Source organism: Pithys albifrons, chromosome 6 (assembly GCF_047495875.1).
Source record: "Pithys albifrons albifrons isolate INPA30051 chromosome 6, PitAlb_v1, whole genome shotgun sequence".
NCBI lineage: Eukaryota > Metazoa > Chordata > Aves > Passeriformes > Thamnophilidae > Pithys > Pithys albifrons.
The window spans coordinates 38,448,667-38,468,058 of NC_092463.1; the positions used below are offsets into that span (position 1 = coordinate 38,448,667).

The window sequence follows — 19,392 nt, forward strand, 5'->3', positions numbered from 1 at the left end:
TTCTCTGTCCCCCAACAGAGGGAAGAAGCTGGATGAAACTCTTGTCCTCCATGAGTTTGTTCGAGAATATGAAGATCTGGAAGACTGGATCACTCAGCAGAAGCAGACAGCCAGCTCTGAAGACTATGGAAATGATTATGAGCATGTCTTGGTGAGTTTTTTGGGTAACAGATCAAAAATCAGCTATCTATATGTAGTAGGACTGTAAAAAAATTCTAAAATTTTCCATGAAAACTTAAAAGACATAGTAAGCATAAATAACTGGAAGATGGGAAGAGAAAAGGTGAATGAAGTGTGGGTAGGAAGAACTGAAGAACAGGCTAACACTTACATTCTGCTACCATGGAGGCTGAGCTGTGTGAAACAACTGCATGTTAAAATGTCTATCCCTTCAGAGAACAAGGCCTTTCTACTTTTAATAATTTTAGTATGGTATCCATTTAGGATTTTTTCTTTTAATTGAAATTGCTGATGTACAGACATCTCCAGCTATACCTCTTCAAGTGACATGGAAACCAATCTAATATTAGCCTGTTAGAAATCAATAGCTATTAAGAATCCCCATTTTTATAATTAATTTCAAAATAACTTGTATTCTAAACCTTAAAATGAGACTACATTATCCATTTACACTACTGAATACACCTTTGTATTCATGAAGGGAATACATATCATTTGATAATTGAAATTCATTGTACATAGAGTATTGGTTTCTGTCCCCACTAATAATGTTTCTGCCTCCCATCTGCATCATAAACCTCATGCTTTTTTAAGAGTTTGTAGCTCCTCATGGTCTTTGACGGTAAAATCCAGTCATTCCCTGCAGTTTCTCCATCTCTATGTATGATCAACTTATTACTTGTCTTTTGGCTGTGCTTTTTTAACTGAGCAGGTATGTTTGGGAAAAGAGAGCACTCAAAAGTTTTTTTGTTGTTATTCTTGTTTTCCCTTCAAAAGCAACTTTGTGCCAGATATGACACATTCCGACACCAGTTGGAAGCAGCTGAGAAAAGAGTTGTGGCTTTCTGGCAGCTGGCAGACAACTTGCTGAACTGTGGCCATTCTGGGTCCTGGGAAATTCGGCAGATGCAGAAAGAGCTAAGGTAGGAGACTTGTGTTAGCTCTGCAGCGCTTTGTGTTTTCAGTTCACTCTCAAGAAGGACAAAGGAAGAGACAAGGATCTAGAAAAGGATAAGGCATGTCCTCCTAATTTCCTAATTGCAGAATTGCTTGCTTACTGAAACAGAGCTACTACCACCCCCATTTAAAAATAAAATAATGCAGGCATTATCTACTTGGTTTTAGCTTGATTTTAGCTTCTGTAAATTGCATCAGAGGTGCTTTACAAGTAAGAGTGAGTGAACTTCCTTTACCCTTTGAAAAAGGATCACCTAACTGAAAAGCTAGGAGTTTAGTTGCTTTTTTATTACTTCTGCTTTTTGAGTTTGAATCCCATGTCTGCTCTGCAGAATAACATTAAGATGTTCTGAGCTTCTTAGTTCTGGCATCAGTCTAAACCAGCCTGAAAGAGAAGTGGGTCTGTGTGCAGTTTTGGGCACCACAATGTAAGGAAGATATAAAGCTATTAGAAAGCATCTGAAGGAAGGCTACAAAGATGGTGAAGGGCTTTTGAGGGGAAACCATATGAGGAGTGGCTGAGGTCACTTGGTCTGTTCAGCCTCCTCTGGAAGAGAGGAGACTGAGGGGAGACCTCATTGCAGTTTAAAACTTCCTCCTGAGAGGAAGTGGAGGGGCAGGCACTTAGCTCTTCTCTCTGGTGACCAGTGATAGGACCCAACGGAATGGCATGGAGCTAGGTCAGAGAAGGTTTAGATTAGATATTAAAAAAGTTTCTTCATCCAGAGAGTGAGTGCACACCGGAAAGGATTCTCCAGGGAAGTGGTCATGACACTAATCCTAACAGGGTCCAAGAAACATTTGGACAATGCTCTCAGGCACATGGTATGACTCTTGAGGTGGTCCTGAGCAGGGCCAGGAGTTGGTCTTTGATGATCCCTGTGGGTCCCTTCAAACTAAGGATATTCTGTGATGACCCAGTTCTCCAAGTCCTGCATATAAAACCTGAAAAGTGTAATGGGGTGGAGCACTCTTGTATAGGATCATTTAAGAGTTTCTGGAGTAGACAGGAGGACAGACTAGGGTGAGACATGCTGCCCTTCAGAGAATCACTCCAACAGAATTTAATGACAGGAATGAAAAACAAAGTAAGAGAAGGTATTGTTTTTGTCTTTCTTCTTCTACTCCCAGTCTTCTACTCCCAGTTTAAATGTTTTACTTGGTTCTTTTCCCCATTCTCCCTCTAAGGAACTCTTGGGAGGAGCTGTTTGAAATTACCAGATTAAGAGGTGAGCGGCTGAGAGACGCTGAGGCGATTCACAAGTGTTACCAAGATCTGACAGATGCTCTGGCCCATATTGAGGTAAAAAATAATGGAAGAGTCTCACATAATGCAAACTTTATTTCTGCTGTATTTGTGGAATAATATTCTTATGATTCTCAACATGCTTACTACTGATTTCCAAACAATTAAATTCTAAATTTAAATTCTAAAAAAATTAAAAATCCCCTGTAATCCTTAGAAACTTGAACAGTTATCTGATGAGAAACATGGGTGAAATCAGGTGTAGCTGGAGTTGTTGATCTGCAGGATAAGTTGTGAAGATCAGGGCTTGAACTTAGTTGTCTCACAGTGCAATGCATGTAGCAGTGTTGTTTGTAGTCATCAGGCCTAAGAGCCTGTTTACTGCCTCACCATGGTGGTTCTCTGTACACTATTGTATGTGCTGCAGAACAAACCCTTGAAAAAGGCATTTGTCTGGATTACATTGACCATTAGCCTGGAAGGCTGGCAAGCAATCGTGTGATGTGGTGTGAAAAACTGGGGCAAAAATCTTTTCCTCTCACTTCAGTGCCCATACTGACAATAATTTCAAGTAGCCCCAGTGTGAAAACTATGGAGAGAAGACGCCTTCAGGCCTCTATTTTATTTGAACATACTTGCTGTAATGAGAGGTGTGGTTTCCTTAATACAGGAGGCAGTGATCCAATAGTTTCCATTGTTTGTAAAGCAACAGATCTTTGGTTACACACGATTGATTTTCTACTTGTTTATGCTGGCAGAGGCTGCCCTATTCAACTATGTTACTCCTATTTTCTTCTTGTCAAGAATGGAAAATCAAGCATCATAATACTTCACCATATACCAGCTGGGATTTTCAGAACCTGCATATTTAACTTCAATGATGAAGTAGTTAATTCTGAGGCAGAAACAGAATTCAGAAAGTCTTCACAGGCCAGCTGTTGCTTTACACCCACACTGAGTTTGGTCCAGGCAACACTATACACTTCTTGTGCTGCTTCTGGTTAATAGTTTCATGCCAGAGTGGAAGAGCAGTACAGTCATCTTGCCCAACCCTTCCTGTGTACCCTGCTCACAAGTCTACCAGGGAAAGCCACTTCTCATAGGAACATAGTACAGAAGATCTTGCTTAAGTCATCAGCTCCAGTATGATCATAGTATAGACAACTACAACCAAGGTGCCTTTATTGGTACCCCAAACTAGCCTGTGAATCTGTTGCAAAAATGCACTTCTCCAATAGTGAGAATTGTTCTTCTAATTTTCCCTAACCTGATCTGGAACAAGTTTCTAAAAATTTTATTCTAGCAAAAATGTTTTTCTCCAGCTGTAATGCCTTTTCTTTTCGCTTGCTGTATTTCCAATGCATATCTGGATAACAACTAAATCCCTTCAGAACCTTTGCTGAGCTAAATAAATTTTCAAGTTGCCTTTTATGTAATGGTTCCTCCATTTCTCTCATCTTTACAGTAAACTTTCTTGAACACCTATAACTAAAATATTTATCTAACGATGGTTCACAGGAAGATACATTTATGCCCCAAAATGGGCTGAAACTATTGCTTGTTAATGTTGCTTTTAAGAATTCGCTATGTCACAGCTGTAGCTATTCAACATGGATTCCCAACACAAAGCTTGTAAGACATTCTCTTGTATTGTCTGATCAAGACTTGAACCTTCATTTCTCACAGTCCATTTGAATAATTTAATCATTGAGATACTTAGAAGTGAGTTACTAGGACAGACTTTTCTGGCTTCCTCTTAGCTATCGTAGTTGAGTAACCAAGGATATCCTCAAGTTTGCCGTGTGAGTTGCACTACTAAAAATGATTAATGTGGGCTTGTAGTAAGTTTTTCTGGGAAGCAGAAAGTAACAGAGCTTTCTCTAATTTCATTCTTCTAGGAGAAATCCAAAAGTATTCCAGATGATGTTGCTAAGGACATGAGAGGTGTGCAAACTGAGCTCCGGAACCACGTGGCCTTGGAGCATGAGCTCTGTGGGAACGAGCACCAGGTAATGACAGTCATTTGGAATCTTTAATGTGTAATGAAAATTCAAGTTTCCAAGATAAGCATAATAATAATTAGTATTAGATAAGTATAATAATAATTTGGTATTTTGAACCACATTACAACTGTCTCAAAGAAAGACTGGAAATCTCTAGAGGTTTTCATTAATTTTCTAGTTTTCTTCATATATTCAAGGTCTGATGGCAATAATAAAGTGGGTAATTTAAAACTTTTCAAATAAGGCACATACTGTAATGAGTGGGGACTATTGAAGTGATTCACAGGGATATTGTATGATTATGCCAGCCTATATGATGTGTTTAGCATCTTCTCCATAGTGTTCCAAGTGATTACAAGGGAAAATCCAGAATCAGTTTTGTATGCAGAGAAAATGAGTATTCATTAAATGCTTTGCTTGACCATGGAGGATTAAAGAAGGAAATATGGATCAGCAGTCTGAAATTTTCTGTCAGTTTAGAAGGGTACAAATTGGACTGTGAGAAAAAAGGATAGATGTTATAATATAAACTTGTAAAAAGTTTCAGCTCATCAGAACATCTACCTTGTATATAGGAGACTTGCTTGGCTTCAATGAGACCAATAAAACTAGTATGAGTTTTCACTCTTTTGTTTAATAAATCTAATCGCTTACAATAGTGTGTATATATAGTATAACACACAACATGTGCTATACTGAGATTACTGAAGTAGTTATCCCTGTACTACTTACCAGTGGCCTCACATGTTGGCCTTGGGGAAGATAACATTAAAATTGATCCCAGCAGGTGCTTGTAACTTTTAAAGGTAAAAAGAGCATGAGATATGCATGGAGAGAAGGTAGTCACAGTTAAACTATATGGCCAGTTAGGAAGAAAAAAGGAAATGGTTAGCTACTACTGGCATTATATTAGCAACGCTAATACTGCTTGCATTATTCATATAATAAATAGTACTTGCATTATTCATATAATAAAAGGTATAGTAAAAAGGGAAAACCAAATCTGTTCATGTCTGAAAAACCACTGTTGTGATGAGCCATGGCAAACACTGGATGTCACTATTACTCCACACAGCTGAAATTAAGGAAGTTTTTGTTTAATATGAGGCTAGTTAAGTCAGAAAATATTGTTTGTTTTGTAGTTTCATGTACAGTTATCATAACTTTTCTGATACTACCTGATTTTTGTGACTCTCTTCTTCCTATCTTCTTCTTTCATCCCTGTGTATAGCTGCAGGAGCTGATCCACTCTGCAGATCATGTGCTGCCCCATTGCTCAAAGAAGCAAGTGGAAGACTTGAAAGCAAAGCAGCAGGCAATAGTGACCAGCTGGAGGGCTCTGGAGTCCAAAGTAGAACTGCGCAAGAAACTTTTGGAACAAGTGTACAAGCTTTATGAGTTTCAGGCACATGTAAGCACTTCTGCCACCTGTCTGTTGGTACACAGGAGAAAGTTGCCATCATTATGTGTGAATCATTGTATTTCCAAGGTGCAAAAGGCTGCAGGTGCTACCTGTGATGTTAATCAAGCATTTAAGTGCTTGTAGCTATTCAGAAAGCTGTTAGAGGATAAGAATCCTCTTACCTTCTGTAGGAATGAAAACCTATATCCAGCTGTGTATGGAATAATTGACAGTTATCAGAAATGACTATTTCTTCACATGAGTAGCAGTATTTTTTTCAAAGACTACAATTGCCAGTAACAGCAATAAAAGGATATGTTGCACTCCCATTTATAATGCATAAAAGTTCTTTCTTGCTCTCTCAGGGCATGCAATAACCCTTGGTTAACTTACTTCATGGAATGTATCAAATACAACTCAGGCAAACTTTTAGTGTGTATTCTTCCCTATTAGATTCTTGAAGTTTTCAGCCTGGGGACATCTTCATCAGAACGTGGATCTTGGTGGATTTATCCATTAAAATGCAGACATGCAGAGTTCACTTCGATATTGATTTGCTTCATAATTTACATCATAAATTTGGTTATTGACTTCTGGTAGAAGTCCTGACCCCATGGGGTGCTCTTTTAATTTCTGTTGCTGGAACCATACAAAGCACCTTTGGTTTGAATTTTGTGATGCATCCTGTGATCTGAATGGCAAATCTATAGCCTGTTTCTCCCTCTGACAGTGTATCCTTTGATCTTTATGATCCTTAAGACTGTAAAACAAAATGGCAAGGCCATTTTGTATTCTTAGTGACATGTCAGATGGGATTATGACTCAGGCAAGTCCCTGTCTCTTTGATGTCAGTCTGATGGCAAAAAGTATTCCTGATCCTCTTAATTTTCACCTCCTTTTCCTGACATAATTCCTGAAACAGTGGAGAGCTGGTTCTGCGAGTTTGGTAAGCCTGTCTTTCTGCCCAGATGGGACAAGGCAGGGTCATGCAACCATGTCTAGTGACTAAGAATCTCAGTAGCTCTAGGGTAGGTTAGAGCAGCTTTGCTGTAGAACATCACCCAAGTTGCTGATGCAAAGAGGCAGCTTTGCTACCTTTTTTCTTTCAGCTGTGCCACGAGGTCCACAAACTTAGTGTTAGTCACAGCTATTTAATATACTTTTTTCATTATATTGTTCATATGCAGTCCATAGAGTTTTCCATTAAGAAACTGTGCACAGATTAACAAAACAGAAAAAAAATCAGTCTTTCCATAAAATAAGAATTCTTCACAGTGATTTAGTGTATCTCCTTGCACCCCATCAAGTACAATTTTAGTCTGATTAAATAACAGAGCTGGTCCTAACTGACAACACACAGTGACAGCAGAGGGCTTCAAATCTTCCAAGAAACTTTGTCAAAGAAGAGGAATGTAGACACAGACTCAAAGTACTTCTTAAGACTCTTGTTCTGAAGTTTGTGCTAGCATCTGCATCTTCTCAGTCTTGCTCTGCTTAGGAGTTTCCTGCAGACTGATGTGTTGTCCATCCTTAAATGTTGCTGCCAGTGGTGATCCAGTAACCTCTCATTGGATCTTGACTTCTTCCATTGCATTATGTATCCTGAGATTTATGGATTTTTTTTTCCTAATCCTTTCTTAATCTCAGAGAGTCTTAGACATTTGCAATGCCAAGTGCAGTGTAAGTGTCTGCAGTGACATCCAGCTGTGTGAATGAATTAGTTCTAGAAATCAAAATGATGCCAACACATGTGTGCTATGTGGGCCCTTTCAAAAGGACCACAGTTTTTTTAAATAATCATTTAGTAGCTGTGTTAATTAGCTTTAAGAAAGCAGTATCTTGGCTTTAAAGCCTAAATCCAGGATCCCAAATTGGCTGGTTTCAATTTTGTGGTGCTTTCTTAATTTTTTTCCTAGGCTGGCTGTACAAAATTTTTATGATATGAACAAAAATACATGGGTAAAATGAAGCAGCCAAGAGTCTCTTTCCATTGCATAGTTTCCTTCAGCAGGAAAGCTAGCAATCATTTACAAGAGAAAATTTTTAGGTTTTTTCCTTTAAAGGAGTTTTTTTTCAGCATTTACTATACATAATAGTCCTTTAAAATACACTTATAAACCTTGAAAGACCATTTCATACCTCAAAATTGAATCAACTAATTCAAACACAATTAAACTATAACAAAACTTAATTAGTCATTTCATGTAATTTCCAGTATAGTTCCTTGCAGTCCTATTTTTACCAACTGGCACATAAGAGCAAAACTCCTACCGCAGATTCAAATAAGATGCTTAAAGTATGTGACTGTTGAAAGTGTAGAATCAAATGCAGAAAAAGACACATAAAAAATGTCAAATTATTTTTACTTGCACAAGTTTCTTCAGTCACAGTTGGAAAATAATTCTCAGAGATTTGTTTTAGAATTTTCTTGCTCATAGTTGCTTAGGGCATTTTAAGATGTTGTAAATGTATTTATTGGTTCATCAGATTTTAGAAGTAAACTAGCATTACATCCCTGTTTCTCCCGGAACTCTATTTGTGTCAGTCTCAATTTTATAGGTCCACAAACCAAGATCTGAATCTGTATACCTGATGTGGTTATGCAATTTTTTTTCTGACCTGTGTCTTACCCTTTTTCCACCTCTATTCGAGTGCATTTGTTTTTCACCAGAGAATTTTGACTGCTATTTTAGAATATTCACACAACCTAATTTTCAAAGACTTGCATTAGCCAAGGCCGTCACAGAAAAGTAGGATGATATTGTTTTATCCTTTGTAAGGGAATAACATCAGAAAACACTTAAGGAAAGATGGACTAAAGTGCAATAAATTATATCATGCCATCATTGACATGATAGGACACAATTTGATTTTAATTATGATATTACAAACCATGTATCATTTAACACAGCATGTAAAAATTCCTGCAGTTATTATCCATATTTGTATAATTCACAGAAGTATTGTAAGCACTAATGGAATATTTTCTTTCTTGTCTGTGATTTTGTTGCCTATTACTTACTTTAAGTTGAACAGTAAGACTATGATTTTGCTGCCTGATAACCTAAGCATGAGTTCTAATCTTAACTCTCACATTTTTTTTTGGTTTCAGGTGTGGGACTATTTCTTATGGACAGCAGAAATAATAAGGGAAATGAGAGCCAAGGAGACCATTCGGGACATATCTACTAGCAGCCTGAGGCTCACCCAGCATCAACAGCTACTGGCAGAGATTGAAGCACGAGAAGAGAAATACAGTCATGTTGTGCAGCTGGGACAGTCACTCCTGCAAGATGAGGAAATGGGATCAAAACAGGTAATTGGAACTTCTCTGAGTTCAATCATATGTGTTCAGCTACTCAACACCAGTGTAACGATCATTCTGTATTGTACCACAATATAAGCATACAAATACTGGTGCACATCACTTTTCTGCACACATGACCTACATTTGTCTCAGTGTGTTGTCTAGCTGGGGCACAAAAACCTCTGTTCCATTTCCTACCTCAGCAGTAGATGTGTGTCTGCAACTCCTGAAGGCCTCCTGCAGTAAAGCTGGGCTTATTCAAGGAGTTCAACATGTTCTGAGCAATGGAGTTAATTCTACTGACTTCCCAGATGGGATGTTCATACAAACACTATGCCTCATATCACAGTGGTATAGCCACACCAGGACAGTCTGGACAAAGACCTGTGAACCAAAGAAAGAAAACACTCAAACATATGAGAGAGTTTAAAGATTGACTGAAACATTTTCTGTAGTAATGAATTATGCTGGTAAAACATACTCCCTGAACATGCAAGATGGAAATCAAAATGTCAGTTTACTCAAGACAAATAGCTTCTAAGAGCCTCACAACATTATTTCTTTTCCAGTACCTTCTAGTTTACTTGTCCCCTGACAGTTCCTTAACATCTCTTGAATATCTTCAGAAAACTACAAAGTTTATGCAAATTATTCTCCCATCTCACCTGAAAGTTTGTTGAATACTGCAAAGTATTACTATAGTAACTGGAAATCTTACTGACTATAAAGTCCTTTGTGGGTAGAAAAATGGAGAAAGAAATAATTTATAGAAGGCCTATGGGTATACAAAGCTTGGAAGTTGAAATTATATTAAGTCTAACATTGAGACATGCATTCACTGATTAGCAGAACATGCTATGGTGATAATTTGGTTTAGTATCTGTCCCATAAAAACTTGATGTGTTATAACAGCCCCGTTAATGACTAAAGATAATGGAGGATTAGAATCTGATTTTAGAAGGCACAGTTGGGAAACTCTTGGCTTGGAGTGATATATATGCTGTAAGTAGCACTTCTCCATTGCTGAAATAAGGCACCTCTTGTTATCTCCCTGCTCAAGTAGCATCGCAAGAACTTGTCCTATATTTTTTTCCTGCTTAATAATGTTGTTGCAATTTAAGGGGATTATCCACCACTTCACTTAATCCTTTCTCATTGCACCTTACCCTGATCCTTGGGGTTTAAAGATCAACATGACTTTTTCATTGGAAATAATGTTCAGATTCAGCAGAAGCTACAGGCTTTGTTGGAAGAGAAGAAAAATGTATACAATGCATGGAAACAGAAGAAGGAGTGGCTGGAGAAATTACACCATGAACAAATGTTCTACAAGGATTGGGATCACCTGGACAAGCTCCTGAACTCACAGAAGGTGAGTGAATTATAAACTTGAAATAGGCAGGTAAACTCTTTGATCATCTAAATTCTTTCAAACTAAAGGGGGTACTACTGTTCACCTACAGGTTAAAATCCTTGGATCAATGTACACACACTCTTTTTTATTATTATAATTTGCATTGTGGTATCACTTGGAGACTGTAGCAATGTATGAGGCCCCTACCTTTCTTATGGGCTTAAATGTGGAATCAGAAATAAACAGATGATCCTTACCTGAAAGATAATTCGTTACAAATGAACATGAGAGCTAACATATGAGGGTCACAACAGAAGAGGGAAACAAGAGTCCATTAGTCCTCTTTACAAAGAGATCTCAGCATACCAACTGCTTAACATTGGCAAATTGTTTTGTAGGCTTCAAAGAGAAGGGAAGTTGCAAAGTGGGATTGAAGGGAGTTTGCTTTGCAGGTGTTGTTGGAAACCTCACCTCAGGCTGAGGATTAGTGCTGGGAAAATGCAAGTAGTGGAAAATGAGTATTGCCAGTGTGAGTTAACACAGGAAAAAGGATTGACTTCTCAGTTCTGCAAGGGCATTGATAGCAGTGTGTGGAACAACTACGAAAGAATTTGTAAGTAGTATTAGTTTCTGTCTGATGCAGTAGAGAAAGATGAGCTAGTGAAAAAGGCCCTCTGATGAAAAGAGAGGGCAGATATAATTAATGCAAAGAGATAGAAGGATGTTCTTATTATCATCATTTTGCAGCTCTTGCAATAGATTTTTTTTCACTGTTATTAAATTATATTTAGTCTTTCTTGAACTTTCTTTGATTCATGTAACTATTTAAAAATGTTCCAGCTCAAGGTCTGACATTTTCTGTTAGAAAACAGTGCAGTCACTGCAAATTAATGAATTGATAGATTGCTGTAGCCATGCTGAGACTTGACATGCAAATCACATCAGTGGTTTGAAGATTGCCAAACTAAAGGACTGACACAACACTGAAGGACATTGTACCTCTGGGTCATTTCTCATTAAGGTAAAATAATCCTTAATTCTCCAAGACTGCTGGCAGAAAAATGTAATGCCTCTCAGTTTGTGTTGACATCTATTTTCCAAAAGTGCTTTCCATGGCACTAAATCTTTTTGAAAACTGACCCTTTGCTGTGACATGCAGTGATACTTAACCCTTTGTGACACATGGGCCTGGAGCTTTTTGCTACTCATTCTTTGAAGGAAATGCATAGCTTCATAATTCCCTACAATTGGCAGTCTTGGCAAGTGTGACCTGCATTCTTGAGTTTGTGATGAAATATGAAACAACGAGTTCCATCTAGGTTCATGTTTCTGAGTTAAATATTGCATAGTTCTGCCCACTATTTGTTGCTTCATTAGCAAATGGCGTGACTTGCATTATATCTATGTCAATTCTCTACTAAGCAATGGAGAGGCAATAGAGGAGCATTGTGAGGCTCCTGCCTAGGAGCTCTTTAGTGAAAATGTAAACTCTACAAAAGTTTGACTACTGTATTTTTTTCTCTTCTTATGTAATGGACTTCAGCCAACATGCAGAGGCAGAGGAACTGTCACTGTTGCATCTGCTTTGCTCTGTGTATTTCAGAGGTAAATGTGTAGGAAGCTACTGTGGGTTAGTGTTTCTTCTTATATCTCAGTTGTGAGTGCCAGTTGCAAAAGATTGTATTACTCTTACATGAAAGGGTAATGTCCCTGGCAATTCTGGTATAGCCCCAGCACATTCCCTGCAGGTAAACAGAACTTGGTATTACTCCTTTGTTCAGACGACTTTACCATTTCCATATGCTGGGAGGTAGACTGCCACAAAAGGAGTGGGTGTTCAGCATAGACTGAGGAAATTCTCTCGGTGGGATCAGTCACAGTGCCTGCCTCCTACCACAGCTCTCTTTAGCCAAAGCAAAGCCTGAGAATGAAGGCTATGACCCTGAGGACCACAAAGGGCAATTCTGTTATCTGAATCTTTCTACCACAGTATTGTCTCCAACTTCCATGAAGTCTGGTACTCAGTTTTCCTCACTAAGTATTCAGAAGGTGCAACAGTAGAACTTGAATACTCAGTTGCCCCTTTCAACAGCCCTTCTCACAGACAACGTTTTGCAGTCAAGGAGAATGACAAGAAAATAAGCAGAGGGGAATGATAAGAAGTTGGTGTTGTCCATGCAGGTATAGAGAAGAAGGAGCCACAGTTGCCGTATGTTCATCACATGCATATGGTCCCTCCCCCACCTTCTGCGTCTGATTTAAAAAACAAAACAAAAACAAACTGCTGAGATTGGAAAGAACACATTAACTATGGAAAGAAGATGTAGAAACTTCTTGTTTCTCATTTTTGCTTATGTTGAATCCTTCGAAGACAACAACTGATTGAAGAACTGTTTTTTCTGTGAGAGTTCTATGTGTATAAAGAATTATAGTAGCATGCTCACAGAATTCCTTTTGCAGCTGCCACCATCTGCCATATGGATCAGTATATACAATTTGACAGTGAAGTGAGGTTCCTTAGTCACTACTTATGTTTTATTCTCTGCATTTGAAGAACAATTGGAAGAAAAATCCTTTTGGATGGAGCTCTGCTACTACTATATGGAATTAAAATATGGCTGCATAGCAATGCAGACTCTACTCCCAAGGGAGATAGGCAGGATGGTAGGAAAGCAGTTCTTTCCAAACATGTTTTTTAAAAAAAAAAATCAGCCAAAGCATCAATTGAAGACTCTCAAACCACTTTTCCAATGGGAATTTCATAATTTGCTCTTTTCAGAAAGGACTAAAGGAAACACACATTCAGAAAGGTTTCCTATCAGCAAAATAATACAAGCAATCTCATTACCCTTTGTGTTTCTTCTGACTTTTTTGTTTGAGGCAAAGCTGAGTTATGTGCATTTCACTTCCTATTTCTGCAAACACATGTGTAAGAAAGCAGCTTCTGCCGTGTCATGATTTTTTAATCTTATTTTCCTAATACTTTATATGCCTTAGACAAAGTCTCTCCCGCAGCAGCAAGAACAATGGAAGGAAGAAGGTAGCAGAGGAGTATTTTAAACTAAAAACTACTGCTGAGACTGCTCTTTCACTCACTGTATGTGCCAGTGTGACAGGTTTGACTTTAAGCCAGCATCTTATATTACATCCAAGTTACTTAAACTTTCAAAGGATTTCTGCAAAATATAGTCTGGCATTGTTCTATGCTAAAGAAAATAGAGCACATGTGTAGAAAATTAGGCAAACATCTATCTTCATCTTTTTTTTTTCTGGTATGAATTCAATTGTGCCATCACATGGAATTTTCATAGGAAACTCTTGTAAGATCTGCAAACTGAGATCTTGCCTTTCAGAGTGCAAACAAGCAACAGCTGAATAAAGAGAAGAAAATTTTTTTTTCCTTTGAGCAGAAATAGTGTCCAGTACTCTTTGCTGTGTTCTGATCCCTTCACAGCAGCAGATCCATGGCTCATGTTAGCTACTTTCCTTTTTTTCACAGAAGAAATAACAACGAGTTCACAGGCTGTCTCTGGCAGGCACTTTTGGCTCGCTCCTACTCTGCAGTCTCACTGTCAGAACACTCAGGGAGCAGAGCTGTATGCTCCATAATTTATCTTTCTGCCCAACCCACACTCATATCGCTTTGCAGACGTGACAAGAGGTGGTAGCAGAACTAGAAGAGCTGCAATTTTTTGTTTTGAATGTGGATTTTTTTAGTTCATATTTTCTTTCCTGGAGAATATTTATTCATCTCTCATTCCCTTGCTTCAGGGGAAGAATGGAAATTTCCAGTGTAAAAGGAAAAAGGATTAGGAGTTGGTTTTAAACACGGGGGAAAGGCAAGCTTCTGTGGCTTTGGTTTTTGCATTATTTAGAACTAAGCTTCAGAATGTCATACAGGGACCATCGCTGCAAACCTTCCCCTGCAACCTACATCTCCACTGCTGAAGTGATTCTGTCATCCAGTGAAACAGCCCCACCTCCTCACTCTGAATCTGCTGTGCAGGACAGGCCTTTTCAAAAGATGCCAGCAGCAGCAGGACATCCTCCCACTGGTCAATCAGTTGCAGAGCTTGCTTCAGGAAATGCCAGCTCATCACTAAGCCCTGTGTCTTCTGGAGCTTACTGTTCAAGGCTAGATGTCATCCTGGCACACACAGACCGGATGAAAGGTTTTGGGAGCACTAGTCACTGTGTCAGTTCTTCTGATGAGACATTCCCATGTTTCAGTGCTTGCAAGGATCCTTGGGGCCATGGACATGAGGAGTGTGGCATTCAGTCAACATCTGCATCTTACAAGCAATATTCAGAAAGAGGAAAAAGTGTTCATCGTATTTCTCCTCAAAAAAGTGATCCCTTGAAGCTTGCTCTATCTTTGCCCTCTGGTGTCCTTTCCTGCTGCAAAGCTCCACCAAGTTGGACATCATGCCTAGATGCTGATCTGTCTACTACTCCAGGTGTTTCTACACTCCACAGCAAAAAAATTCATGCATCCCTGGAACCCTGTGATTCTCTCTCATCCCAACAAGGCTGTAGCCAATGCAATGCCCAAATGTCAAACCTCCACACTTCAATGAAGCTTTACATTTCAACGTGCAGCTTGATGGTAAAGCCTTTTCGGGCACATTCCTATGGAAGCAGTCATGCTCATTCAAGTCTGATCATGCCACAATCAAAGAAGGTGCCCAAGACTTCAGCTGATTTTCCAACAGGATACGAGAAACCAAAACAAGACTTGCCTTCAGATGTGTCTCCAACCCTTCAAATCACAAGATTTCATGTGACTTCCTCTAAGTATCCTGGCCTTCCCCAGCAGTCTGTCTCCAGAGATATATGGCTGTCCCCAGATGTGCTGACTGGAAGAGAAAATTCATCTAATGGTAATGAGGTCATGAGCAAGGATTTAAATCCAGAGCTGATTGTCTTTCAGAACTGCCCTTCATCTAGGCCAGAGTTCAGGAAGACTCCATGTGATGGTCTAACACCTGCTCACCACAAGGTTTCCAAAATCACCCTAATACTTGCCACCCCTTGGACCACTATGCCTATCCAGGTGATAAGAGAGTTTAGAAGAAGCCCAAGTCCAACAATCTTTATCAAAACACATGATATAGATATAGCTGGTCCACCCTTCCATCCTGTGGAGATCAAGTCTGGCCTCTCTCTGTCAGTGAACCCAGTTTGCTGCTCAGGATTGCTTTCTAGACATTGGGCAAGATTTGGTTTGAGACATTCCCACGAAACCTGCACTGTAAAAAATGTATGTACTGACAACCTTTTGACAAACACAGCAGTTCACACCATGTCTTCAACTCACAGAGGCACAGAGGGTGCAGGGTGTCCATCTATTGCTGTCAACATTGCATCCTTCGGATCTGGAAGGAGAGTGGTGAAGATTTCCATTCCATTCTAGAAACACTTGCAAACAGAAGATCTAAATTGTATTTAATCAAGCCATGTGGATTTCTATTTTTATGCTTCCTGCCATGTTCCAGCTCCCCAGAGGTGACTTGTGGGACTATGAGAAAGCTACTTGTGTTCTGCTGTCACCGAGGCTGCAGATACAGCTTGATCCATCCTAAGTGAAGATAAGCACTCTGATCTGATTGAGCACTTAACAAGTGTTTCATTTGAACCATTTAGAGTACTGTTGTTAGAGTGCCATGCAAGTGCTTACAGATTTTGCATGATAGGGCAATAGTGCTCAGCACTTTGAACGTTCATGACTTCAGAGCTAAGAACTGGTTTTCTTCTCTGCTAGTCAGCCTGGGACCTGGAGCAAATGCTCAGTGTAGTTTTTATTCATCCTCTGTTTCACTGGTTTCATTGTCTTACTTGTCAAATTATGCTGTATTTCTAAATGGTTAATTCCTGGTTTTGTCACTTTTAAAAGTAATACTTGTTTTCAAAACCCAAAACAGTTAAGTACATAGGAAGAAATCACTTTTTTTCCCTTTATAGAAAAGGAGAGGTACCACCCTTTCCTGAGGGAAATGAAGGGAATTTGGAGTCCATAGCTTGTCAAATTTGGATATCCCAGCAATGTCTCTAGCAGTGAAACTATGGGGAATTTAAAAAGAATTTAATCTGCCTTCAGACAAATGTTTTCTAAGTAAATATTTTAATGATGATGTTGTATGGGCGTAAGATTCTGGTCCAATAGCTACTACTTACAAGGACAGGGATTGAACTTGTGAATTTTGAGGAAGGAGAGTGGTGTGAGGAAGGAATTATTGCAGCTATGGGTGAAAACCCTCACTATCTGATGTCTATGTTTTTCCCATATATTTTTCCAATATCAAATAATTATAATCTTATGCCAATGTGTCAGCATGCAGTAGGAGGAGGGAAAGAAATTTTAAATACATTTAACATTAGAATTTTGCATAAAGTTTATGAGAGACACCAATAATATGGTGATGTTAGTATGATAGAAAAAGTGTATGTTTATAAACATGTATATATACAACTTTGGTGTTTTTTATTCTGCGTATGGTTATAGTATGATACTTGTTATAATTTTTACTGAAATGAAGCATAGTACAACATTTTTGTGAACCATATATAGTCATGGTATCAAGCACATTTATTTACTTTGCTGAAATGAATTTAATGTGGTTTTTTTTACCAGAATTAAGTCAAATCAAATTTTGTTGTTATCTATCTGGGCAGATGGTTTGGACTTGATTACATGCATTAAGTGAAGGGTTTTAAAACTGGGAGTAATTCAGGCTTTAATGCATGTTTAGAGCAGAAAGATTTTCTGTGGAGTTCCAGCAATCTCAGCAGCAAGCCAAGAGCAGACAGTGAAGGCCAAGATCTGTGGATCTTGTTATACTGTGAAGACCCGGAGAATTTGCAGAAATACTTAAAAATAAATTTTATCCTAGAGAAATAAAAGCTGGTCTACTTGAATACGAATTTCTTTTGGGACTATGTCAGCTTCCAGTATGAATAAATGTGAAGTTGTGGCATCTAGAAAGCACAGTTTTACTAATGATTAAAATGTTTCTTTCAGTATTTCTCTAAAAGCTAGAACTGACATATGCTGTCACATAAGTGTATATATTGCTGTTTTATTTTAAATTACTTTTTTTTAAATTGGACTTTGCTTTTAGTTCTGCATTAACTCGTATGCAAGAGTTCTTATGACAATGTGTCAAAAAATATGCAATGAGCTCAAAAATAGAGCTAGTTAAGTAGGGTTAAAACCTCCATTTCTGTGTTTTGCATTGTTAATAACTTGACCACTTATTCCATTCTCCATTTAAAATTTCACAAATCTCAAAAACCTTTCTGTGGTTTGAAACCTATTTGCAAATGTTCACTTTAAAATGAGTTCATCTTATAGCAAAAGACCAAGTCTTTTGTGCTTTTTGTGGCTAAGCAAAATTTCTGATAATGTGCCATGATTTTTAATAGACACAAAAGAAGGTTTATACTTGCTGTCTGCTGTGGGAGACTCTTGTAGGTTACATGAGGAGAGCTATGCAGTGTTTTGCATTTGAAATCAATGTGTCTCATTCAAACCAGGAGTTTGAGGACCTAAAAACCTGCCAAACAGTGATGTAGCTGGCCACAGGCCAGCATTGGGGCATAGGAGCCAGTATTCATGCTGCTTTCAGAGTGGTCTAACAAATATTTTAAAGAAAAAAATATTATGGTTCTGATTCTAGCAATGCCTGTCATAAGATTTCTGTTTAAAAGACGAATGGAAAATTTTCACCTTAGCAGATCTCCAAGCAACACTGTTAGTGCTACAGGGGCTCCTTTCTTCTAAGTGTGATGCCATTGCCTCTCCTGTAATGTATGCGGCCACTTGGCAGCAATTATCTTTTTGTGCACCAGTTTTCTTTCTCAGTGCCAAAACCCTGGTTCCCAAGAGCATTTGCACAGGCTTCTGCTCAGAGAATTTGGCCCAAAGCTTTCAGTAGTCAGGGGGACTTTTTCCCACTGCCGTAACATCTGAAGGAATTGAGTTTGAATGCTCAGTGTCATTTGTGTTTAGTGGTTTTCAATGAGAGCCAGGCATTGAGGACTCCAGTGGCAGCTACTTATGACTCACCACCCTACACCTCGGCTTTCAGATGTCTCTGTTCTCTTTCTGCAAGGAAAGCAACCATCTTTACCAGTAGATACCCCTTGCCTTTTTCTTCTGTCACAGATATACAATCAGGAAAACTAATAGCTGACCATTTCTTCAGGTATCAGTTTCGCTGCTAAGAGTTACTAAATAAAAGTCCTGCAGTAAACCTTTTTTGGCCAACAATGGTAGATAATCCACAAACTAAGTAAAGAAGCTAAAGTATTTTTAAAGCAGTGTTTAAAACATCAAAATAGAGATGCAGCTTGTGGCTGTATATTTCTGTAACCCAAACAGCAGTGACATAGATTCAGCTGATAACTTCTCATTTCCGCGTTAGTAACAGCAGAGTAAATATAGATGGTCATTATAAGTGGTTTAAAAAAGCATTACAGTGGGCAGACCTGGAGCCTACAAATCTGGAGATCTTTGTTCAAAACAGCAAACAAAATCCAACAACACTGTAATATATGTATATATATATGTATGTATAATTTCATACACTTGGTAAGTAGGATAGATCAAAGGATTAAAGTTTGAATGACAGAGTGTCTGCCTTCTGATGGAGGTTGTATTTAACAGACAGAGGCATAGCAGGGGAATTAATGTATTTCTTTAGGCATTGTGGTGTTTAATGGGCCAGACTTGTTATAAGCTTAGGCCTGTTGTACAGTGGCCTTCCCCTCTTCTTGACAGTGATTACTGTGATGAGATTTATCCACCTTTCTTCTGATACTTGGCATGGTATAGAGAAGTTTGAACATCTAGCCTGAGCATGATATTCTTCTGTGCATTTTTCTGTATATGCAAAATATTCACTCCCCAAAAAATGGACCAGAACATCAGACCAAGTCTGGCTG

General features: G+C 38.6%; 1 protein-coding gene across 1 annotated transcript in view; it reads left to right on the top strand.

Annotated features, from left to right (window-relative positions):
* SPTBN5 (spectrin beta, non-erythrocytic 5) overlaps positions 1–19,392 on the top strand; it is a 92,785-nt gene that overhangs the window by 30,963 nt on the left and 42,430 nt on the right. The window contains 7 exon segments of the mRNA XM_071559305.1: positions 19–151; positions 958–1,103; positions 2,326–2,440; positions 4,282–4,392; positions 5,618–5,797; positions 8,901–9,104; positions 10,318–10,467. Coding sequence (XP_071415406.1) covers positions 19–151; positions 958–1,103; positions 2,326–2,440; positions 4,282–4,392; positions 5,618–5,797; positions 8,901–9,104; positions 10,318–10,467 — 1,039 coding nt within the window.